Raw genomic sequence first — 27,108 nt, forward strand, 5'->3', positions numbered from 1 at the left:
AAGGAATTCTTCTTTCCTCTTTGTCATTTCTCTAATAGGAGAACTCTGGAAAATTGTAAATACTTTTTTAAAAAAGTGTTCTCCTAGAGTTTAAGAAATTATATTCCCATCAACAACCACAGCAGAAGAACAGCTATCAGCTGCACCTGATGCTTATCTAGAGTTATGTGAGCAAATATCAAGGGCCTGAGAACAACCAAAACATCATGGAAGAGCAGCTTCTGGGGCTGTAGAGACCTATGCCCTAACCACCCAGAAAAGACCCTCTTTGGGGAAAGGGCCATGTGAGCACTCTCTGTTCTTGCAGACTAGAGCTACGGTGGAGCTTAGATCAGGAGTAGAGAGAACACTTCTTCTGCCTCAGTGAGTTCCTAAATTCCTAGAAACTCTCCATGGAGGGTCTCTATAGCTATGAGGGACTCTGAACTGTAACTTGGCCCTCAGACTCTTGGATGAAGAGGAGCAAAAGCTTAGAAAGTGAAGTTGCAGATTAATGTTAGTGACGGTTTTCAGAGCTATGAACTCTCCAGAAAATAGCTTCAGAATTATGATTCATCTATCCAATATAGACAGTGTATTTGATGCTAAAATCTTTTACAAATTCATTTTAATAGCTTTCATTTATAATTAAAATCTTGATGGAATTCATATCTTGGTTTTTAAAAGCTAAGACGCTAGAATTTTTCTCTTTGAATATAATTTAACCTTAAGTATAAGAAAAAAAAAAATCCCAGCCTCAAAAAAATACCTCTTTGCTAACTGCTACTTTCTATATTCATGTACTTGAGATGATTCCAATGCAGTAAGTATACCTGTAGTCTGCTTAGTGTGGCAGGAGATCATTAAAGACAATTTAGAAATAGGAGGGTGTTGATAAGATGATTTGTCACTCCTGTACTGTAAAATCTGCGCAATTACTTTGAATATTTGCTGTACATGTGTAATGATCAGCAAATCCTATGGAGTCCATTATTGTCTCCAACTTTACTTACATTTTCCTTAATCTTGTGAAGAAGATCATCAACATGATTCTTAGCAAGTGTGACAATTTTGAGGTAGTTACAACGAAAATGGTAAATTTCCTAAATTGAAAGTGCTTCCTTGTGATACAAGGACAATGGTTAAGAAATAAAACTTTAAGACAGACTCATGAAAGCAGCTTAGAATATGAGTAATTACATTTGAACTAAAATCTTCACTGATCAAAAAGACAAGCAAGGGTTCCTAAGTATCTACCCGTGTAGTATACACATTCTAGTTAGAAAGATAAGTCATGCATACTTGGATAAGAAGGCAAGAGAATTACATTTGTTGACCACCTGCTATGTTCTAGGCTATAGTAGTACAAGTACATAATTTAATCTTGCAGAGGTCTTATGAGGTGGTTGTTAAAAATCTGAATTTACAAGGGAGGAACCTGAGAACAAATAGGTCACAGAGCAAGTGAATTGCAACTCTGGGATCTGAAACTGAGTCCACCTAACTTCAAAACTGGCTCTCTGAGAAAATCCTATATGTGTGAGTATGTGATGATGTAGAATGTACTATCATCACATCATGTATCCAGCATCACCAAAGAACATGATGTTCTATACGATATGAGGTATTCAATATAATTGAATCCTACTGCCAATGCCAATTTCTTTGGCATTTGAATCTGATTTCAAGTGGGAAATCAGAAGTTATGTTCATGAAAATTGTCTATTAATATTATTATGAATGAGAATCTAAAAGACTGACAAAACATAGATTGAGTAAATTTTATTTACTGTTATTTCTATCTTAGTCCTGGATAGCTGGAGTTGTCAGATAGGTTTCAAACTACTATAAAATTTCTGAGGAAATAAAAAAAAAGAGGAAATGGTTTTCTATGAGTGGAACTAGTTGATGATTCACAGAGCCTGCTCAAACTTTGATCTGGTTCCTGTTTTTAGGTGTGAAGATGAAAGTGTTCCAAATCTCTTACTGGTCCAATAAATATTTTGTTTACAAAATACCTGAAATTGCAAATGTGCAGGTGGTGGGAGGGGCAAACAAGAACATTGAAACAAAATAGGAAAGAGCATGGAAAATGTAATGCTCATCTTTGATACATCACTGCTTCTGATTTTATTCTCCCAATCATCTTCTGAGGTTTTTAGCCACAAATGTCACAAAACTCATAAAGTTGTGCAGCTCTGTTAAAGCCAGGCTTGGTTCAGTTGCCTTCCAAAGCAAAATCTAGACACTGACAACACACACTAAGTAAAGTAGTATTTCCTCTCACTTATTCTAAATATACCTCCTGTTAATTTCATTGCAAATCTCTTCCCCATTGTCAAGAAAATAGAGAACATCCAGATTTCATAAAAGTAATTAAATCAAGTCTAGATTTTTCTCTTTTCTTTTCCAGGGTACCATGGAGTTTTATAATCTCTTTTAGTAATTACTCTTCTCTGGTACCAATTGACTGTTGGGCTTCTTACTGCATGTAAAACAACTGACACACCACTATTCCAGGGAGGACAGGAAATTAACCACAAAGACTATGAAACTAGCTGACATCATGAAGTTCTTAAAGGAAGGGTAATGTGTGTGTATCTTGATATGTCCACAGTGTCAAACACCACATCTCTCTCATGGTAGGGCAAGGTAGGGAGCTGAAATATAGTACATATCTACATGTGTCAGATTCTACCTATATGCCATTAGACACATCTCTACAATTTTCCTATATTAATATCTTAATTTATGTTAATGGGGAAACTGAATGAGTTGCCTAAGATCAAACACTTGGTAAACAGCAGAACTGAGATTTGAATTCATGTCTATCAGGAGCTCCTGGGTGGGCTCAATCAGTTGAGCCACTGACTTCTCTCAGGTCATGATCTCACAGTCCATGAGTTTGAGCCCTGTGTTGGGCTCTGTGCTGACGGTTCAGAGCCTGGAGCCTGCTTCGGATTCTGTACCCTTCTCTCTCTGCCCCTTCCCTGTTCATGCTCTCTCTGTCTCTCTCTCTCTCAAAAATGAAATTTAAAAAAATCTTTAAAAAATTGAATTCACATTTGTTTGATTTTTTTGTTTCACCATGTGATTCCCTGACTACACTTGGTAACCCAGTACATAGTCATGGAATGTATTTTCATGGGGTTGTCACCTCTCTAGTTCTATCTAGCCTCAAGAGGGAAAAGCCTGCAGCCCAGTAAAGTTGTAATTCACAAATGACCTAAAGGACAACTGGAATGCCACATGGTGCAATCACTTAGTGTATAATTAATATGTAATTAAAAGGCAAAAATTAAGGCACATACAGAACCAGTCTTTGTTAATAGTAATGAATCTTTGAGGACTAAGTCTCTACTTTCATTTTCATTATCACTGTAGAAAAATAATAAATAAAGGCAGGGTGTAGGATGGTGGTATGAACAGTAGAAAGAGGAGAGTTAGGGGTAATAATCTGTGGATTTGTTTACTACTAAAGTACCCCTTGCTGGGAGAACTGGACAGCAACATGCAGAAGGTTGAAACTAGACCACTTTCTCACACCATTCACAAAAATAAACTCAAAATGGATAAAGGACCTAAATGTGAGACAGGAAACCATCAAAACCTTAGAGGAGAAAGCAGGAAAAGACCTCTCTGACCTCAGCCGTAGCAATCTCTTACTCGACACATCCCCAAAGGCAAGGGAATTAAAAGCAAAAGTGAATTACTGGGACCTTATGAAGATAAAAAGCTTCTGCACAGCCAAGGAAACAACCAACAAAACTAAAAGGCAACCAACGGAATGGGAAAAGATATTCGCAAATGACATATTGGACAAAGGGCTAGTATCCAAAATCTATAAAGAGCTCACCAAACTCCACACCCAAAAAACAAATAACCCAGTGAAGAAATGGGCAGAAAACATGAATAGACACTTCTCTAAAGAAGACATCCGGATGGCCAACAGGCACATGAAAAGATGTTCAGCGTCGCTCCTTATCAGGGAAATACAAATCAAAACCACACTCAGGTATCACCTCACGCCAGTCAGAGTGGCCAAAATGAACAAATCAGGAGACTATAGATGCTGGAGAGGATGTGGAGAAACGGGAACCCTCTTGCACTGTTGGTGGGAATGCAAATTGGTGCAGCCGCTCTGGAAAGCAGTGTGGAGGTTCCTCAGAAAATTAAAAATAGACCTACCCTATGACCCAGCAATAGCACTGCTAGGAATTTATCCAAGGGATACAGGAGTACTGATGCATAGGGGCACTTGTATCCCAATGTTCATAGCAGCACTCTCAACAATAGCCAAATTATGGAAAGAGCCTAAATGTCCATCAACTGATGAATGGATAAAGAAATTGTGGTTTATATACACAATGGAATATTACGTGGCAATGAGAAAAAATGAAATATGGCCTTTTGTAGCAACGTGGATGGAACTGGAGAGTGTGATGCTAAGTGAAATAAGCCATACAGAGAAAGACAGATACCATATGGTTTCACTCTTATGTGGATCCTGAGAAACTTCACAGGAACCCATGGGGGAGGGGAAGGGAAAAAAAAAAAAGAGGTTAGAATGGGAGAGAGCCAAAGCATAAGAGACTGTTAAAAACTGAGAACAAACTGAGGGTTGATGGGGGGTGGGAGGGAGGAGAGGGTGGGTGATGGGTATTAAGGAGGGCACCTTTTAGGATGAGTACTGGGTGTTGTATGGAAACCAATTTGTCAATAAATTTCATAAAAAAATAAAAAAATAAAAAAAATAAAGTACCCTTAAAAGGCAGCTTTGCCTGAGTGGCATTTTTAATTAACACTTACCCTTATTATAGCATTAATCTTTCATTATAATCATGTTTATTTTTTTATAATTCTAATACTATCTGTTTGAAGAATTTTAGAGCATTAATGTTCAATGTCACCTAAATCTTCCAATACAGAAGCACTATGTCTCTGCCTGAACATTCTCAGTATCAGGGAATTTCCTATTGGTAAAAAAAAATAAATTCTTAACTTCATATCAATTAAAAATCTGTATTCCTATACTTTCTTCAAATTATTTTGTAAGCATGTCTGAAAGAACTATGTGGCAACATATATTCCTAGGCTAGTTCTTTGGATACTAGAAAAATCCTCAATGTTTATCAGCCTTTCTGTGTGAGAGACCTGGATATACATGCTATCCCAGAGCTAATGTCATATTTGTGTCATTAGACATATGCACATAATTTTGTTATGTTTTTCATAATTTTTCAGTTTTACAAATCTAAAACAAATATGCATTTCAGAAAAAAAATTGTCCAAACTTTTAAAACAATTATCACTTAATTAACATGGGGTCCAGCCATATTGGAATAATTTCTTACCTGTCCCAGCATAGAAGAAATGAGTAAGGTGTTCATCTAGGCCTGAATATTCCCTTCAGTGGCTGCAACCCCAAATTTCAATGTTGCTATTTATCCACCCAGGCCCAGTGCATCATAAGAGAGCCATTTTGCAACTTTCTTGTGCTTAAGAGTCACTAGGGATACTGTTTAAAAGGCCCTGGTGACCAAAGGGCTACAAAATCCCATAGCTGTTTATTCTATGCTATATCTGGACTTCTCTCTTACAGATCTTAATCCTATTATCTCTACAAAACCATCAACTATCACTACTAACTTAAACATGAGTTCTTCTAGAACTTAGCAATCACTTGTTTTAACTCCAAATTTTATAGACCTGTATAATAATCTACAGTTATACCACTACTTAATGGCTGGATAGAAATGAAGCCAGTTCTTTTGACTCTATCCAGAATAGTAGATTCTTGAGCATGAATTTGACTGTTATTTTTAGGTTTAGCTGTCTCGTATTTGACATCATCCATCAGTATGAAGGAAAAAGTCTTCAAAGAAAGTTTCAAATGGAATTCCACTCTGAGCTTTAGTTATAAAGAAGAAAATAATACTTCACAAGGGCAATATGTTAAACAGCGATTGCAAAACTGTGAAACATTCTGCTAGGTATTCTGGGATACATGAAGATAAGTAACACCTAGCTCTTGCCATACTGGAGCTTGTAACTTGGGGGTAAGTTGTTAATCACTTTGGCCAGAATGAATGGGACATTTCACTGAATGGGAAATCGTAGTGTATTAAGTCATCATACTCTATAACACCTTGAAGTGCTGCATACTTAGCTCTACACAAAGTTGAAACTCCATTAATGTTAACTGCCGTAGCACCTGGGGAAAAAAATCTCTCAAGTTGCTAAATCATCACACTTACAACTCATATTTAGAGGTGATGGCTGTTTGATGTGAGTGTAAGGAAGTAATCTGTAGATGCTATCATTATAATAAAACATGGAATTATCTAAAGATTCCTACATTTTCTAGCTAATTCTTGAGCACATTTATTAATTACAATGTAGAAGATAAAGGTTTCCTTACTTGTGGTCTCACCATTCATTTCCTCAAGTTCACTGTTAATTCCAACATCTATGGAATTCATTATTTTGTCAATCTGTGAGAAACAAAAGCCATATAAATAAATTATCAATTCACTTTTAGCATCACATTTTAAAACAATTTCCAAACTCCAGAAGCATACATTCTTGATATTATTACCTTTGCAATACCACAATTAAGAGTCTGGCTGAGAAAGGTTTAAAAGGAAGCAGACAATTTTTGAATTGCTTTTAAAAATATAAATTATGCTTCCCTTCCTTAAACTTTCAAAATCAGACTGCCTTTTCTTTATATTTCCTAAAATGAACTTTGGACCTTCGTGGGTCCGTAAGTTAGGAACTGTGTATTCTTTAAACTCAGAAAGTGATGGGGCTAAGGGATAAGTTCATGTGAAGATGTTCATTCTGCCAGGCATTCTTCCTCTTCCATCTGAGAGCATGCATGTCTTTTGACTGGTGAAAGGGTGGGTTTCATCTGTGGGTATGGCCATTGGAACCAAATGGCTTGACCAGCCACAAGCTTAATTTGTGTCATGGCATGCAATCACAAGAATCCAATTGTAGAAACACCTTAATTCTAAGAGATAAGTTCAATGTTAATTAATTCTGCTTCATTGCAGAAATGATTTCAGATGTTATTCACGGAATTAATAAATATAAGAAATGGGGAGACTTGAATAAACTATCAGTCAAGTAGGAACAGTATTTATAGGCAGATATGACTAAGTTTTAGTCATTTATGGTTTAATCCCATTCCTCATCATCCTAGCAACGTGTGTAAGACAGCAGGTTTCAGAAAGGGCAATAAGCATTACTTAAGTGCCCTATTTTGTTCACCCTGAAACAGATGCAGAGAAATTAAGTGATTTTCCCAAATAGCTCAATTCAGAATGTCAATATCAGACATCTCTAGGTTTCAGGTTTCGGAATACTAGAGTGACCTATTGTGCTTCAAAACCCAATCCAACTGGCGCAGTCTTTTGAGAGAAAAAAATGTGAAACATTAGAGTGAAAGGCTAAGTGGGAATGTGGTCCATTCTCTGAAGAAATTCAAGAAAAGGCAAGGAACTTCATTATTTTATGATGTAGTCCTCCTTAGGGACAAAGGATGATATTTCATAACCTTTCAAGGGCACTTACTTTCTGAGTAATTCTATAAAATGGAAGACTTTGTCTTTAAGTACAGTTTGAAGGTTTTTTTTAAATGTTTGTATTTATTTTTGAGACAGAGAGAGACAAAGCATGAACGGGGGAGGGTCACAGAGAGGGAGACACAGAATCTGAAGCAGGCTCCAGGCTCTAAGCTGTCAGCACAGAGCCTGATGTGGGGCTCGAAATCACCAACTGTGAGATCATGACCTGAGCCGAAGTCGGACGCTTAACCGACTGAGCCACCCAGGCTCCCCTAAGTAGAGTTTAAATTAGTGATACTCTATCTCAACATCTTTTTCCTTAATCTCTCTGGTAGCTGTAAAAGGGAAATATTAAGTAATTTGGGTTTGTTGTATGGAACTTGGGGAAGAGCCAGAACTATTCCGTTTACCATTAAGGTTAAGATTATAAGGAGCTCTTCTGAAAATATAAGATACTTTAAAGAAGGGAGACGAGCTAACAAAGAATTTAGTAAGTAGCAAAATGATACAGAACATCAGAAATACAAAGACTTCTCAATTTGTCAGCTGCAGTGCTTGGTAGGACATACTGTGAACATTCTCTTGTACCTCATAGCTAGTTATTACTTCTGCTTGATTTCAATTTCTATGGAAACAATAGATTTCTCCACATGTGTGGAATTGTGTTTGTTTTTACACTAGCTGCAAAATTATCATGTATAACCCCTAGAACCTTGCCCTTCTACTTGGAACTGTATGCATCTGCTTTTTTTTTCTTTTTTTTTTTTTTTGCCTCTGAAAGACTTAAAACTTAAAACCCTTCCCCCAAACCTCCTTTGACTCCAAAGCCTTATATAAAGAACAACAAGAACAAGTCTTACTTCTTCCCATTCAGAAGTGAAGGATGGTGTTCTTTCAGAATTCCCTTTAGAAGTATGTTCAGCAGGTGAAGATTCACTCCAGTTAACTCTTGGTGTTTTCTCATTTGAAGGGTATGCAATGAGATCAGAATCCGATTTAGAGACATTTTTTGATAAATGCATGTCAATCAGGGCTTTTGGCAATGATCTTATTCTCCCCAGGGTACAGGCTCTTTCCACAAATCCTCCCGTGTTCACAATCCACTGGTCTCCATTCCGGGATCCACTTCTAGTTGTTCTGGCGCCAACAATAGTATGGTTTTCAAGTTGGTTGCTTTTTTTGTGAAAAATTGTTCTACTGACCACTTTGGGTTTAATTTTCTTTACCAAAGGTTCTGAGTTATTTGCTATTGGAGACTTCTTGAAAGGCAAAGGACTGTTTGCTGAACTGACTTCATCTTGTCCTTCACGTTCATCTCTTTTCCCATAGAGATGAAATGGATTTTCAGGGGACTCACAGGCTGGAGAGGATCCATGGAGAAGGCCTGCAAATTGCCCAGGATCATATTCTTTTGGAGGATCGCTATCCTCCTGTTGAGAAGGGTCATCTGCAAAAGAGAAGGGCATCAGGATGGCTGTTTGTAAAGACTCCAAAAACCCTGATACAATAGCAGTACCTTTTAAATTTGTGCAATATCCAGACATTTAATTTGCTGCTACACAATGATATCCTCACCCTAAGAAACACCCACGACCCCATAGTACCATGTATAAAGCGAATTCGTGTGTGTGTGTGTGTGTGTGTGTGTATGTGTGTATGTGTGTGTGAACCAGATATTCCTGACATACCTTTGGATGTATTTCAAAGATATGAATTGAGTATTAATTGAGTAATTGCATACTGTTCTTCCTTGTCCCCAGAGCATATATTTTATATTGAATACTAAAACTGGGTTTTCTTAATTTGAAAAAATTCCCGTGTCTAAACCCTCACAATAAACGAATCATTGTGCAGTAGGAGGACATCAGGCAGGTAAATCAAGATCATACATAATGATATCCATTTGCCCTTCCCCCAGAAAATAAATTCAGAAACAAAATCTTGAAAAGAAACATAATTAGAAGTTATTTAAAGAAAATAAAATTAATAGTATCACTTTAAGTATAATATTAAGAATAATTCTATAAATTATAATTTAGACAAAAAGGATTTGTTCAGGCTTAACATAAGCAAACAACGTAATCCATAATATCACTAAAAAGCCAGACGCTTTTAAAATAAACTGATGTTGAGTTATTAACACAAAGCCATCTTTTTCTTTCTTCTCTGAAATAGCATCAGTTATTTTTTAATTTCTTCAGATCTTTGAAAATGTAATGCAGAAAAGAAAAAAGAAGAATTTATTGCTTTGTAAGTTTTTAAAGATAAAACATAAATGTTCTCTGAGACTTAAAATATACCATGCTTTTTTATGACCTAATTTGTCTTTTAAAGATATACTGTGTAAAACCCTGGCCAAATAACTTAGCAAAGGAAGTCAATATACCTTTTTGATTGGTCATTTTAATTCATATAGCTAAATATGTACCACAATCAAAAGTTAAATTACCTGATAAGCCCATAACCCAATCTTGTGAAAGAGTCAAAAATAGCCAATATGGTAGATAATAACAACAAATCCAAAGCTGACTTGCTGACTTACACTTTAAAGAAGTTGGTTAGTATTATAAACCCCAAACACCAAAGTTTTCATAAATTAATAAGTAACATTTAACAGGTATGTGCTATTTACTAGGCACTGACTTAGGGATTATATTAACAAGATCTCATTTGATCTGTATAACAATTCTGTGAAATGATTAATAATAATCATGAGTATCTGATAGAGATATAACCAGAATATTGCATTTATATATTTAAACAAATTGGCAACCATAATTAAGTCTCAATAGATATTTGCCCAGAGGATGCCTCATACAAATCAACTTTATAGTAGCTTGGCTCCAAGTCCCTATACTGTTCTATCCCTACAATCTGATGAAGCAGGTTTGCTCCTGGCCTTGAATATCCCTGGACCTAACCCTCTTTCCTGCTGGGCTTTTCCAAGCAGACCATGTCCTACTGCTCCAACCTATCACAACATATCTTGAGATGGAAGAGAGGAGTTCTAGGAAGAGAGGTCCAAGAGATAACAGTCGAAAGGAGGAATACTCTGTGCCCCCCCCAATGCTATAATACTCACTCTGTCTTCCCACAAAAACTGCATCCCTTTCCAGTGTAACAACACTATACCCTTGATAACTCCTGTCCTTCCCTCACGACTGAGACCCTTCCTGAGGTAGAACAGTGAATGGAGAGTGAGTTAAGGCACCTCTGAACTCTCTCTAAAGGCTAGAGTTTATGGCCTATTGTATCCATTTTTTGGAAGTAAAAATGAACACTTAGGTAACTTAAGTTCCTGAAGTTTCTAGCTAGTAAACAGTTAAGCTGAGATTCAAACTAAGATCTAGCAGATTCCCATATCCAATGGCCTGGAAAATAAATTACCATTCAGATAAAAGAACAATCTACATTTCGAAGACAAGCAAGTAAACCCTTTGTGGGAGCGGACTTGTTTTCTTTTGTTTATGACTGTTCCTGGAATTTGGATAAGTGGACTAAAAAAGGTTTTTTTCACCACCATGAAGCAAGATAATACCAAGAGGAAATAAAACTTGGCATTCTCTTCCAATGTATTTTCTTTTTCTTCCTACGCTACTTGGATCCATAGTCCTTTACAACATAACAGGTTGGTTTGGATGACAGTAATGGGTAAACAATGTGAAAGGAAGGAGGAATTCAGAAATAAGGAAGTTTAGAATTTAATTTGAAACTTGCTGAAGAAGGCTAAAGGGTGTGATTGTGAAAAGAAAATTGAAAATTATCAGCCTATTGTGGGAAAAAAGGTTCTTTAAATCTCAGTCAAGAGGTTTTTGACCATATTCATGATAAATAAGAGTTTTAGGGGCATAATATTATTTAAAGTTTTCTGTGAATATTATTATTAGGTTATCATCCCCTCTCTGGTTTCACCGAAATGACGATAATCACAACCCCAAAATGCTTTATACTGTCCAAGTCCTCTAGTGATAAGCAGTGACTTTCCCAAGTAAAAGAAAATTTAGTTATTAGCATATAAGCTTTGTATTTTGAGTAATAGTTCTTAGCATCATGATAGTTGGTAACATCTTTGCTAAGAGTTGTCAAAAGGCAACTTGCTTATTTCAGTGGCCAAACTCTAAGGATTACTCAAATCAAAGAGAATGAGAAGTTGACATAAAACCTCATGAAATGCGTATTTGGTAGACTGATGGCATGGCCCAAATCTGCAATGGCTCCCAAAGTCACACCCTACACTGTATCCTTTCCTCCCACCTGACTCTGGGTAGGGACACATACCTTGGTTTGGCCAATGGAGCAATTGTACATATAATATAAGCAGAGACTTGAAAAGCACTGTGCATTAGGGTTTGTTCTCTTGCTGCTCTTGCAAACTTGCTGCCATGTGAATAAGCCCAGACTTGTCTGATGGATGATGAAATACATTACTCAGCTATTTGAAATTGTAGGTTTTATTATTTTCCAAGTTTGATGAGGCTAACAGATCAGGAGACAATTGCCATTGAAAAGATAAATTGTTATAGATCCCAAGAGGAGGAGGACAGGGGAAACACCAGGGTTGGTTAGGAGGCAGAATGAGCTGGGGAAAAGGTGAGCAAGAGCCTTTATTGTGATTTCTATATGAAGGAGTGGGAGAAACAGGGTAAACAGGTGTAGGAGTGGCTAGTTTGAAACATTTCAGCAGCTTCTAGAGCACAGGAACTGTCCCTAGTCCTCTAGTCCTGGTGTGAAAAGTGCCCCAGAGCATGAGAGCCTAATAAAGATAGTTGAGGGGGGGGCGTGGGGATATGGCTGTGGATTGTTTGGTTTGCATATAAAGGCCATGTTGACTATCTCTAAGATTTAGCTAAACTTGGGAAGGGCAGTTCCTCCAGGGTCAGAAAGGTCCCAAGATGTCAAAGAATCAAAAACAAAAACAAAACAAAACAAAACAAAACACACCCAAAATAAAAAGGCATGGTTAATACACCAGCCATTTCTGTCATCTTAGACAACAGTAAGCCTACTTCCAGACATTTGAGTGAGGTCATCCATGACTAACCAGTCTTAGGCCAGTATGCCTATTGACCCAGCCAAGATTAGCTGAGGCTGACCCAGACCAGAAGAAAATACCCACTAGAATCATGAGCTAAATAAATGGCTATTAGTTTAAGCCATTAAGTTTTGGAGTGGTTTGATATTCAATGATAGATAAATGATTCAGCCTGTAACCCAGTTTTCAAAGAAGAATTAATACACTGTTCAAAATACATTCTGACAATGCAGTGTTTATATTTTCATATCTGCAAAGATAGTAATTGTGTACACCTATAAGTGTTGTGAAGACTTATTAAAATAGTAGAAGTATGCCAATGGCATAGAACACATTAAATGCATGCTTATGTTATTTCAACAATTTTTAATCTAAAGGATTTCGTTTTTACAAATAAATGTAGTAGTAGTGATTATATTAAACACTCAGTAAAGATTGTTATTTTGACATGGCAAATATATGGGATTTACTTCTTTGTTTATGGTTGTGTATTTTTAAAATATACTTTGGAGAGGATTTTTGCATTTTCTTACTATTTATTTAGATGTAATTGAGGCAGAGTATATAGATTAAACTGTTTTCATAACTTGTCCTATTTAATTTCACACTTCTCTGTTGATAAGTGTATATTTCATGCCAAGGTACAGAACTAAATATGTGTGAATTTCAATCTGATAGTTACTCAAAGCATCATTAGCATTTCAAAGAAATGTCAGCAAAAGTATCAAATAGTAAATAGTTCAATTTCTTTTTACCCATTTTTGCCCCTGATCTTTATCACCCATATAAATACCTGAATAGCAATAAAATCCCAAATTTCATGTTAAGATAAAAACAAATAATGGAAAATGAGTGATTTTTTTCTTATATTATAAATCATAACTTTTGTCTATTGGGTCATTTTATTCCTCTTTAGAATATAAAAAATTTCTCTATTTCCAGGGATTTGAGTGCTAATATTAATAGAAAATCTGTGATGTTGGTTGTTATTTTTCCTCTCTCATTTGTGACTTATTTATTTGGGTCCTTTCTCTTTTCTTTTTGATAAATTTGACTGGAGGTTTATCAATTTAATTAATTTTTTCAAAGAACCAGCTCCTGGTTTCATCGATCTATTATTTGTTTAGTTTCCATACCAGTTATTTCTGTTGTAATATTTATTATTTCCTTCCTTCTGCTGGCTTTAGGCTTCGTTTGTTGTTCTCCTTTAGATATAAGAGTAGGTTGTTTATTTGAGATTTTACTTGCTTCTTGAGGTAGGCCTGTATTGCTATATACTCCCCTCTCAAAACTGTTTTTGCTGCATCCCACAGGATTTGGGCCATTTTCATTTGTTTCCATGATTTGTTTTTATTTCTTCTTTGATTTCCTGGTTGACCCATTCATTGTTTAGTAGGATATTGTTTAATCTCCATGTATTGTGGTCCAATATTTTTCTTGTGGTAGACTTCTAGTTTCATAGCATTGTGGTCACAAAAGGTGCATGGTATGATTTAAATCTTTTTGTATTTATTGAGGCCTGTTTTGTGATCATATATGTAATCTATTCTGAAGACTGTTCCCTGTTCATTTGAAAGGAATGTGTATTCTGCTGTTTTAGGGTGGAATGTTCTAAATATATGTATTAAGTCCATCTGGTCTCATATGTCATTCATGAACAAGAAAAGCAAAGGTGGAGGTATCACAATTCCAGACTTCAAGTTATATTACCAAGCTGTAGTGACAAAAACAGTACGGTACTGGCACAAAAACAGGCACATAAATCAAGAGAAAAGAATAGAAAATCCAGAAATGAACCCACAACCACATGGTCAATTAATTTTCAACAAAGCAAGAAAGATTATCTAATGGACAGAAGACAGTCTCTTCAACAAATGGTGTTGGGGAAACTGGACAGCAACATGCAAAAGAATGAAACTGGACCATTTTCTTACACAAAACACAAAAATAAACTCAAAATGGATCAAAGATGTAAATGTGAGACCTGAAACCATAAAAATCCTAGAGAACACAGGCAGTAACCCCTTTGACAATGGCCATAGTAACTTCTTTCTAGATGTGTCTCCTGAAGCAAAGGAAATAAAAGCAAAAATAAACAATGAGGACTACATCAAAACAGAAAGCTTCTGCACAGCAAAAGAAACAATCAAAACTAAAAGGCAACCTATGGAATGGGAGAAAATATTTGCAAATGACATACTTTATAAAGGATTATTATCCAGAATATATAAAGAACTTATAAAATTAAACACCAAAAATATAAGGAATTTTAAAAATGGGCCAAAGATATGAATAGACTTTTTTCCAAAGAAGACATATAGATGGCCAACAGACTCATGAAAACATCCTCAATATCACTGATCATCAGGAAATGCAAATCAAAACTTCAATGAGATATCACTTCACACCTGTCAGAATGGCTAAAATCAACAACACAAGAAAAAACAGGTCTTGGCAAGGATGTGGAGAAAAAGGAAACTTCTCACACTGTTGATAGAAATGCAAATGGGTACAGGCACTGTGGAAGATAGTATGAAGCTTCCTCAAAAAGTGAAAAATAGAACTATTATATGATCCAGAAATTGCACTACTAGGTATTTACCCAAATAATACAAAAATACTAATTCAAAGGCATACATGTACTCCTATGTTTATAGAAGATTATCTATAATAGGCAAATTATGGAAACAGCCCAAGTGTCCATTGACTGATGAACGGGTAAAAAAAGATGTGGTGTGTCTGTGTGTGTGTGTATCTATACCTATAATCTTTTTTTTTATTTTTTTTATTTTTTATTTTTAATTTTTTTTTCAACGTTTATTTATTTTTGGGACAGAGAGAGACAGAGCATGAACGGGGGAGGGGCAGAGAGAGAGGGAGACACAGAATCGGAAACAGGCTCCAGGCTCTGAGTCATCAGCCCAGAGCCTGACGCGGGGCTCGAACTCACGGACCGCGAGATCGTGACCTGGCTGAAGTCGGACGCTTAACCGACTGCGCCACCCAGGCGCCCCTATACCTATAATCTATATATAGATATATATCTATATAGATATAATGAAATGTTAGTCATAAAAAAGAATAAACTCTTTCCATTTGCAATGACATGGATGGAGCTAGACAGCATTATGCTAAGAAGAGTAAGTCAGAGAAAGACAGATACCATATGATTTCACTCATGTGGAATTTAAGAAACAAAACACATGAGCAAAGGTGGAAAAAAGAGAAAGAGGCAAGCCAGAAGCAGACTCTTAACTATAGAGAACAAACTGATGGTTACCAGAAGGGAAGTGGGTGGGGGATGGGTTAAATAGGTGATGGGGATTAATGAGTACACTTGTGATGAGTACTGGGTGTTGTATGGAAGGGTTGAATCACTATAATGTACACCTGACACTAATATATTGTATGTTAACTAACTGGTATTTAAATAAAAACATATGGTAATGAAAGGATAAAATGAGCACAGGACAGCAACAAACAAACAAAAAATCAACTATGGGTGATATCTTTAATAAAGCAGGTATCAAGGAATCCCTGTGACCCTGGAAAATGGATGGCAAAGCCAAATCAGGTGATAGTAGCAAGATCCAGAACTTGATCTGTGAAGCTGTGAAGCTGTAGTGGTGAAAAGAAAATGAAATTGGATGGACCTTGCAAGCCATGAAATTGCCATTAGACTCTGATTACCAAAAAGAGAGGGCCCAGCACTAAGAAGGGTGGTAAGCGATAGAATCTGAGGACAACCAGCAGAACTTGAAAATATCCTGCAAAAAGACAACAAGAAGTAGTTTATACCCTTGAGAGTCTCAGAAATATTCAATAAAGACGTGCTCTTAGTAGGTCTAGAGACTCTGTCTGGAGAAAAACTTTCAGGAGCAGAATCCAAATTGAACAGGGTGCAAATACCAGAGACCTTAGGGGGAAAAACACTTTATAGAAGGGGAGGCAGGAGTGGTATGGGAGGCAGAGGTCTAGAAGAGGGAGGCCTTGGACATAATAGTAGCAAGATATAATATTCAACTGGGAGAGTACTACTTTGGAAAGCAAAGTGCATGGAGCTCTGGAGAACACTGAGGTAATGGCAGCAAGTCTTCTGAATCAAGAGAAGCACCCCTGTTTCTTAATACTTCACAGTAACCACAAAGGAGAAAGTCCTTGAACAGTGAAGTGGGTAAAGCTACTTTCATATGGTATGGCTCATGCCTACTCTCCTACAAGAACCTTTTGTGCTTGAATAATCCAGGACATCTCCTCTCATTAAACATGAGGAAACAAACAAACAAAAAAAGGATTTTAATAAAACCTCATTTAAAGACATGTAAGAAAAAGAAATGAAAATGAATGTTTAAGAGCTAATGAAAACAAATAACAAATGTAGCCCCAGAGAATTTGAAAACAGTAAACTAAAATTAAAAAGTATTTAAAAGAAATTAAGAAAATGATACAAATTCTGAAGGAACAACCTATACAATAAACAGAGGAGCTCAGATATGAAATGGCTGCTCATTTCCTTTCTCCTTTCCCATTCACTCCAGGGGCAATTCAGTCCTAAAGTCATTAGATGAGAAAGAGTGAGAAGGCATCCATGCCTTCAGTGGAGAGTGGAGGTTTGCAGTGACTCAGAGTTGAAAATCAGCGCCCAAGCAGAGTAATGGTGGTGACTATGTTTGGGGGTAAACACAGCATGGCATCTTGGGGCCCACACAGTGTTTGGTGAGTGTGCACACAGGGAGTAGCCCGGTATGGAGTGTCAGGGCTCAGGTGAAGGTAAGGAGGTAATCTATGGAAGGGGAACGGCCTAGCTGAAAGAGTCAGAAACTGAGCAAAACAAGGAGGATATCCCTGCAGAGAGGTAGCCTAGCAAGGAGATCAAAACTCAAACAGCGCAAGGAATGTGTCCATGTCCAGAAGAGAAAAGTGTTCCTCCATGAGGTGGCCTAGCACGGGATGTCAAAGTCCAATCAGGCAAAGGAGGATGTTCATGTGTGGCAATGGCCTGCCATAAGGTGCTGTCCCAGGAGTGCAGGCAGGATGTTTACAAAGAGAGATAAACTGGCATGGAGACTCAAGTCTCAGTCAAGGTGAGGGGCGCCTGGGTGGCTCAGTCAGTTAAGCTTCCAACTCTTGGTTTCACCTCAGGTCATGATCTCAAGGCTTTGTGGGTTCGAGCCCCACATCAGGCTCCATGTTGACAGCACAGAACCTGCTTGGTATTCTCTCTCTCCCTCTCTCTCTCTCTCTGTTGCTCCACCACTCATGCTCTCAAAATAAATAAATAAACTTAAAAAATATATATCAGTCAAGGTAAAAAAGATACCTGAGTGGGGAGGAGGTAGATCTGGGAGATTGGTTACATACAGAAAGGTTAATCAAATAAGCAACTACATTAAGGATAATGGGAGCCAGATTTCTCACTGTTTAAGAGAGAATTTTAAATATGAGGAGGAAGAAAACTAGAGTGAACCTTGTGATATTGGGTTGGAATTGGAGATATCAATATTTTCAAGACAGAAGACATGTAAATATGTATTTGTGCATATATGTATTAACACATATATATTACCTTATGTTAGCTACCTCTGTCTATTAAGAGGGCCTGGGAAATTGAAATCCCAGTAGCAGTAAATAAAGCCTAGATTTTTGCTTCTAAATATATATTCCACTCAAATAAACAAGGATCCATTGAGAAATGACTGATATCAGTGCCAGTGCACGGAAGGTGCAAGATGAGCCTGGAACACCCTGTGCCAGAAAGCAAAGAAGTACTCAGAGTGATGAGGCATGTTAGGAGGATACAGAAGCCAGCTCAAATGGGCCAACTGATTAAACTGAGGACAGTTTTGGGAACAAAATACATAATGACAGTTAATAAATTATAATCTATTATAATAAAAATAGAAACACATGAGCCCATAACAATATATAAAAATACATGAATGATTCAAAAGTTTTATTAGGAATGGGAAATTTAAATAATTTCAAATCACTTCTCCACAAGATACCTATTAATTACAAAGCATAAAGACTAACTCTATGGTGAAGAATTCGGGGGGCACTACCTTAATCAAATGATCAAGGTGAACATCACCAGTAATAGAGCAAATAAAAATCTTGCCCCACCTGATAGGATACAATGAGAAAAACACAGAATCACTTCTGGATTTTTCTGCCGAAGATGCATAACCTTAATCTACTCATGCGGAAATATCAGATGAGGCTAATTTGTGAGATATTCTACAAAATAACTGCTTTGTATTCTTCAAAAGTATCAAGGTAATGAATGCCAAGGAAAGTCAGAGGAACTGTTCAGATGGAGGGAAACTAGAGACATTACAACTATAAATGCAACATGGGATCCTGAGCTAGTTTCTTTTTATCGTGAAGGTTATTATGGAGAGAGTAGAAAACTTGAATCAAGTCTGAGGAATAGATGTTAGTAATGTATTAATGTTAATTTTCTGACTTGGTTCCATTGAGATTGTACAAGAATGTACAATTGCTTGTAGGAAATGCTATCCCACAACAATGTTTCTTTATGTGTTGTCCAGGGATGCTTGGGGTCCCGGAGATCTTTTCACAAGTGTCCTATGAGGTCAAAACAGTTTTCAGACTAATACTAAGGGCATCTATTTGCCTTTTTCCCTCTCATTACCTCATGAGTGTTCAGAGGCTACATGATATATCTTTCCACAGTGGAAATGGGTGATGGCTCTTCAGGTCTCACTGTGGGAACTGGCACATTATCACTTATTCTCTCATCTACTGATGGAATAAAGTCATGTGTCTAAAACTAATGTAAATGGAATGAGGATGTAAAGGCCACCTACTGTCCTGCTGTACAGTGTAACATAGCAGAAAATGGAGTGAAGAGTCGAGAGCAGTAATCAGATCTACCACAGAATACCTCTGATTCCCTTTTAAAATGATGCTTTTTCTAATTTTTGGATACATACCATTTATTATGTTCTTTTGTATTTCAACTTCGCTAAGAATTTCAGTTATGATTGAATATTGGGTTTATATCAAATGGTTTTCTTCACCTATTGAGTTCATTATGTAGTTTTTCTCCTTTAATCCATTAGTGTGAATAACACACCTTCTTATGTTAAACATGCTGGATGTTAATGGGATGAATTGGTCATAATGAATTTTTTTTTGCTGTCCCACTAGATTTGGTTTGCTAGTATTTGGTTTATGATTTTTGTATCTATGTTCATGAATGGAATAAGGCCTTTAATTTTTTATTTCTTATGCTGTCTAGTTTTGCTATGAAGCTTATTAGTGTTATAGAACTAGATGGGGAAAATTCCCATTTCTTCAATTGTCTAGACAGGTTTGTATAAGATTAGAATGGTCTGTTTCTTAACAGTTATATTTGTTACTTTTTTTTTATTTAAAAATTTTTTTAACGTTTATTTATTTTTGACACAGAGAGACAGAGCATGAATGGGGGAGGGTCAGAGAGAGAGGGAGACACAGAATCTGAAACAGGCTCCAGGCTCTGAGCTGTTAGCATAGAGCCGGACGCGGGGCTCGAACTCACGGACCGCGAGATCGTGACCTGAGCCGAAGCCGGACGCTTAACCAACTGAGCCACCCAGGCGCCCCTATTGGTTACTTTTAAAATAATCTTGACTCAACATATTCTTTGTGGAAAGATTTTTCATTATTCATTCAATTTCTCTAATAGCCATACGACTATTTGGGGTTTCTATATCTTTTTGAAGTTTTGGTAGGTTATAATTATCTAGAATTTATTCATCTCTCTCAATTTAAATATCTGTTGGCACAAAGTCGTTCATATTTTTTTCTTATTATCTTTTTATATAACTGTAGTTATATTCCTTCTCATTGCTAATATAGTTTGTTGGTACAGTTTTCCTTTCTTCTATACTGTTCTTAGTGGTAATTACATTCACTTTTAAGTATATAAAATATTCTGCTCCTGATTTTGTATATTAGTTTCTGTTCTACTTCATTAATTTCTGTTCTTTGCCATTTCCTTTTTCCTACTTTTCTGTTTTTTTCCTATCATTTATTATAAAATTTTTAAAATTTGCACTTAGCTAATTAGTCTTCAGCATTTCTTCTTTTCTTTTAAGTTTATTTATTTATTTTGAGAGAGAAAGCGAGTGAGAGAGGGGCAGAGAGAGGGAGAGAGAGAGAATCCCAAGTAGGCTCTGTACTATTAGCATCCCCATGGAGCCGCACGGAGCCCGATACAGGGCTCGATGACATGAACACTGAGATCATGTCCTGACCCAAACCCAAGAATTGGGCACTTAACTGACTGAGCCACCCAAGTGCCCTGTATTTCTTCTTTTCTAATATAAGAATTCAAAATTTCTTAGTTCCACTTATGCTGCTTTCACCATTTTTGATATCTAGTATTTACATTTTTGTTTAAATATAAACATTTTTAAGTTAGAATTATGGTGTCTCAACTCATTTTTCATGAGTTATTTAGAGGTGTGTATTTAAATACACAAATTTATGAGGATATATATGGGAGTCTTTAACTTAATTGAGTTCTTGTCAGAAAATGTATATATGTACCTGAGTCTTTGACATGTATTGAAACTTTCTTACAGCCAAGTCAAAATCAATTTTTATCAATGTTTCATGAGAATCACATGTACTCTCTAATTGTTGGGTACCAAGCTGTATGTCTTTTACTACATTAAATTGATTAATTGAGCTGTTAAAATATTCAATTAATTGAGGTATGTTGAAATCTCCTGGTTTTAGTGGACTTTTGATATTATATGATGTATATCCTACGGATAATTTTTAAGTGCATACATGTTTAGAATTTTTATATTTTCTTGGCGAATTGAATGTTATAATATTTCATAGTGACTATATCTTGGAAATGCCTTCAGTGTTAAAGTCTACTTGGCTTGATACTGATACAGCTACCCAACTTTCTTTGGGCTAATGCTTCTCAGGTATAACTCCTTTCATCTTTACCTTTTTTGGGTGTGTAGATGTGCCCTTAGCTATAGATGTACCTATTTTAAAGAGCATAAAGCTGGATTTTGTTTTCCTACTATCTAAACAATCTCTTCCTTTTAACTACAGAAATTAGCAAATTTATGTTGATTTCAGTGATTACATATCTAGACTTTGTTCTACTATACATTTTGATATCTTTTTATCTTTCATATTTTTTTCACCTCTATTCCCTTTTTTGTTCTTTTTTTCTCATTACTATTTTTTTCCATGTCTTGGATTTATATAATTTATTTTTATCCTTTTGGTACACTTAAAATTTTACCCTACATTTTAATTTTTAATTTTTTTAACATTTATTGATTTTTGAGAGACAGAGCGAGATAGAGCATGAGTGGGGGAGGGGCAGAGAGAGGGGGGAGGACACAGAATCCAAAGCAAGTTCCAGGCTCTGAGCGGTCAGCACAGAGCCTGACCTGGGGCTCAAACTCACATACTGAGAGATCATGACCTTAGCCAAAGTCGGATGCTTAACCGACTGAGCCACCCAGGGCCCCCCCACATTTTGAATTTAAAAGTCTAAAGTTGAACAGTACCTTATCCACTCACTTCCTGAATAGTTTTAAGATTTTAGATCACTTAAATTCACTTACTTGTTCTGTAACAAATGCTGTTGTCAGTGTTTTCATTTTGTTTAATAATTTTTCTGAATCAGATGTTATTATTTTATTCAGATTATTTTTATTTTAATTTGCATATATGTTTACCATTTTATTTATTCATTATTACTTCCTCAGAATGGCCTAAGATCATTTTCCCTCTTGAAGTAATCCTTGAGATTATTCTTTTGGAAAAAATGTCTTGGTAAACCCTTTTGTTTTTCAACTATAAATGACTTTATATTACACTTTCATTTATTAAAAAAAGGTTTTTAAAGTTCATCATTTGAGATCAAGGGTTTTCTTTCATACCTTGAAGACATTATTGTGCTCTTTTTGGCTTCTATCATTTCCTTGATAAATTGGAAATCATTATATCTGTGTTTTTGCTGCAGGTGATCCATCATTTCTCCACCTGCTTTGAGAACCTTCTCTGTATATTTCAACTTCACAATAATGTGTCTTACTGTGGATTTCTCTTTTTTTTTTAATTTTTTAACATTTATTTATTTTTGAGAGACAGAGAGAGGCAGAGCATGAGCAGGGAAGGGGGGAGAGAGAGAGAGAGAGAGAGAGAGAGAGATACAGAATCCGAAGCAGGCTCCAGGCTCTGAGCTGTTTGTTAGCACAGAGCTTGACGTGGGGCTCGAACTCACGAACTGCAAGATCATGACCTGAGCTGAAGTTGGATGCTCAACCGACTGAGCCACTCAGGTGTCCCAGGATTTCTCTTTTTTTATCCTGTTTGGAATACAGTGTGTTTCCTGGACCTATGATTTAATGTTTTATTAGCTGTGGGAAAAAATTCAGCCATTATCCATCAACAAATTTCCTTTCCTATATACTCTTTATTATTTCATCTCAAGTCCCTGATTAAGTGCATGTTAACTCTCTTATTCCATCCTTCATCTCTTCATGTTTTCCATATTTTTTGCTTCTTTGGCCCTTTGTGCTACACTGTGGAGAATTTCTTCAGATTTATTTTCCAATTCACCAATTCTCTTTTCACCTCTGCCTAATCTGGTAATATATAATTCTATTCATGCAGAATTTTAAAAATAATTTCAAGTGTTATATTTTTCATATTTAGAAATGCCATTTATTTTTCAAATTTGCATGCTATTTACTGATAGTCCTTGTTTTTATTCATCTTCATGCTTGGACATTTCTTTCTTTTCTTTTTTTTTTTAATGTTTTATTTTTATTTTTGAGAGAGAGAGAGAGACAGAACACAATCAGGGGAGGGGCAGAAAGAAAGGGAGGCACAGAATCTGAAGCAGGCTCCAGGCTCTGAGCTGTCAGCACAGAGCCTGACATGGGGCTCAAACTCAAAAACTGTGAGATCATGACCTGAGCCGAAGTCAGATGATTAACTGACTGAGCCACCCAGGCACCCTGGGAATTTATTTCTTTAAACATATTATAGTTGTTTTGTTTAATTTATCATTGTTTTACTTCCGATTTTCAGTAACAATACCTAGAGTCACTGGGGATTAGATATGTATTTGCTATTTTTGATCATACCCACTTATAGTGATTTACTTTCTAAGGTGATTGGGAATCATTAATTGTTACCTCATTACTTGATCTTATTTCTATGGAAGCTTGTCAATCTGATCAGAGATTCCCCCAGAGGGAAATTTATATTTGCCTTCCATTTCCCTAAATAGTCTTGACTCAGCCTTCCCACTTCACCACTGAACAGGGTACAGTATACAAACAGCAATGGTGTTATTGACATCTGCACTCAGAGCAACATTGACTCTCTTGTCTTCTAACACATATTTTAGAGAGCAAAGCTTGTTAGAGCAGGCAATGTCTCAAAGAATGTGTCCTATTCAGAATATATTTGTTCTGCTGCAGACAGATGTCTCAGAGCACTTAGTCTGCCGTAATACTTTGTAGCAAAATATTTTTATCATAAAAATGTACATTCATGAATATTTCAATTCAAAAAATCTAGATCTAGTTTACTGTGAGTCTACTAAATAGGTAGAGTTAATAATAAATTGCCTTGCCATGCATGTTAATACTTTGTAATGTGTGATACAATATATAAGTCAATAAATTATCCTGAGTATTATACAAATGAAGAACAAGCTTACTGTAATTATGAACTCAAATAAAACAAATCCTTTTTAAAATAAGATCCCCCTAAAATGTATATTTATAAAGAACACAAAAGAAATCATGGAGTTTTGGTAATGTTTAAAGCATTCCAATTATCCATGACAATTACTCCATGATATTCATTTAAAAAGATAATCATGCAAAATAATCACAGAGTGTGTTTTGTATTTGAATCCTAGATCACTTAAAGAGAACTAGGAGCTAAACTTTGGTTATATATATGGTCAATATGGCTCAACAATCTTTTAAAGGGGTACTGGGTCTTATCAGAAATATTTGTGAAACATGTTATCTATTTTTTTGTTTATTTATTTAAAGTATATTTTATTTATTTATTTTAAGAGAGAGTGTGGGGGAGGGGCAGAGAGAGGGAGAGAGAGAATCTTAAGCAGGCTCCCCCCTCAGCAAGGAGCCCAATGCAGGGCTCAATTTTATAACTCTGAGATCATGACCTGAACTGAAATTAAGAGTCAGATGCTTAACTGACTGAGCCACCCAGGTGCCCCCTGTTTTTGTTCATTTATAATGTAATTATATAAACCTTGTTGTAGTTTATTTATCTGCCTGTTTTCTTAGTTATAGCACTCATGTGCTCTGGCTAGTATGTTCATTTATATCCAAATATTAAGAATGTCTTTTCAGGTTACATATATACTAAGACAGAAGTATGAGTCAAACAAATAATAATAAGCCACAGAGGCAACTATATAGAGCTCATATTCTCTTAATTCCCTAAGTCAAAATCAATTAAAGTTTCCAAAGATATATGAAATTAATTTAAAGAAATACAAATTCCACACTTATTTCAAAAATTAAAAAGGCTAAGATTCCATACTAGGAAAGGGGAACCAACATTTATTATTTCTCTTCTATGTTCAAGGTTATTCTATTTCATTAGGTCAATCCTCACATAAGTCTCTGAAGTAGGTATTATCATTACCTTTAAACTGAGAAGGAATAGCTAGTAAACAGAGGAGACAGTGTAGGATATAAATCTGGCTAGTCCAAAACCTGCCTCTTCCCATTCCATTACAAGGTTTTGTGCTTATGGTTTACCCCAGAATTCCCTATGGCTTCAGCACATGTCCTATTGAGACAGTATAGGGAAAGCAAGAGGGACTTAACTCCCATAAAGCCACTGGTCTGAGGCAAGGGTTAAAAGTTTCCATACTTAGAGACAAATACCTCCTTCTGGGAAAGAGAACAAATGAGAGATAACAGCCATCAAGGAGTAATGGTAGTCTGGGCAAAATTAGAAGTAACAATTTAGGGGCATCTGGGTGGCTCAGTCGGTTAAGCATGGGACTCCTGATTTGGGTTCAGGTCATGATTTCATGGAGTCATAAGACTGAGCCCCATGTCAGGCTCTGCACTGGGTGGGGAGCCTGCTTGAGATTCTGTCTCTGTCTCTGTCTCTGTCTCTCTTCCCCACTCATGTGCTCTGTCTCTATTTAAAAAAAAAAGTAACAATTTAAAGCCTGCTTGCACAAGTATTTCTATTTTCCAGGAACCCTAAAACAATGTTGACCATTGTAAAAGGTATCCTGTGATTGTTTTACGTCCACTAAAAAGTAATGACCATAAGATGGGGTGCCTGGGTGGCTCAGATGGTTAAGCATCCGACTTTGGCTCAGGTCATGATCTCATGGTACCTGAGCTCAAGCCCTGCATCAGGCTCTGTACTGACAGCTCAGAGCCTGGAGCCTGCTTCGGATTCTGTGTCTCCCTCCCTCTGCTCCTCCTCAGCTCATGCCCTATCTCTCAAAAATAAATAAATATTAAACAAAATTTTTAAAAAGTAATGACCATAAGATAATGACTATGGGACTGAAGGACACTTCCTCCCTGCCCTGCCCACCCCTCCCTTTGGAAAAGTGCCTTTATAAGGCTTGCATGCTACCCCTTCAGGGAGTGACATTCCTCTTTCTTGCCAGCTCCCTTGTATACATTCTATCTCTACTAAACTCTACCTGTTTTCTTTCTCTTGAGTTCAGTGTTCATTTCTGTAACATTGTGACTCAAGAACCTCTTCTTTGGGGTCCCGAAACACTGTCTTAGTATTACTGGAGTTGGAAAACCACCCAGTGGGTCCCTCTTCAGATATCAGCAGTGACCTTTGGGTATTTATTCTGATTGCACAATTAGCCCAAGATCATTGCTCTGCTTAAATGCTCTATAGCGTTGGACCCAGCATGCAATAAAATCCCCTCCTCTAAACAACTTAAGATCAGCAACTGCCTTTCTGAAAATGCATCCATGTAAACGCTGTTATTTCCTGGCCTTTTAGCCTCACACTCTGCCAAACTCAGTATTTAATACAGAAGCCAGAGGCTGCTAGAGTCCTGGCGGCTCCTGGACCAGAACAGACCAGGCTGTTTGGCTCGAATTTCAAACATTTATAATCTTTTCTCTTGCTCCCTTTGCTCAATATAGGAGAGAGGCTATCAGCCAATTTCCCCACCGTTTATAGCAAATCCCAAGGCTCCCTCGTTTCCAGCTGCTAAGCTGCCTGGGCAGACTGTATTACTAAATTATTGTATCTTTTTGGTAGAGTGCCTGATCTGTCTTGGCATGCGCTGTGCATTGAAAGAAGCTCCTGTTGCAAGCAGAGGAAGCTAGCTACATTCACCCTTCCCACACGCCTTTCCTCTGTTACCATCAACCACTAACTTCTTTGTTTCCTGTGTATAAACCAAGTTCATAGGGGCAGTTTCTCATCTATCTCTGATCCCCTAGGGAGTTAGGGATTTCAAAGGGAGTTCTGTGCTAGGAGTAATTCCCA

At 36.6% G+C, this 27,108-nt stretch overlaps 1 protein-coding gene across 13 annotated transcripts in view; it reads right to left on the reverse strand.

The window, feature by feature from the left end:
- The window catches only part of ANKS1B (ankyrin repeat and sterile alpha motif domain containing 1B), a 1,096,782-nt gene that overhangs the window by 448,364 nt on the left and 621,310 nt on the right, over positions 1-27,108 (reverse strand). For all 13 annotated transcript variants that reach the window (XM_043562285.1, XM_043562284.1, XM_043562283.1 and 10 more), the window contains exons 13-14: positions 8,411-8,997; positions 6,401-6,473 (exon numbers count right to left, since the gene is read on the reverse strand). In XM_043562285.1, the coding sequence (XP_043418220.1) occupies positions 6,401-6,473; positions 8,411-8,997 (660 nt within the window). The remainder of the gene's footprint in view (positions 1-6,400; positions 6,474-8,410; positions 8,998-27,108) is intronic.

This window comes from Prionailurus bengalensis, chromosome B4, assembly GCF_016509475.1.
Source record: "Prionailurus bengalensis isolate Pbe53 chromosome B4, Fcat_Pben_1.1_paternal_pri, whole genome shotgun sequence".
NCBI classification, from domain to species: domain Eukaryota; kingdom Metazoa; phylum Chordata; class Mammalia; order Carnivora; family Felidae; genus Prionailurus; species Prionailurus bengalensis.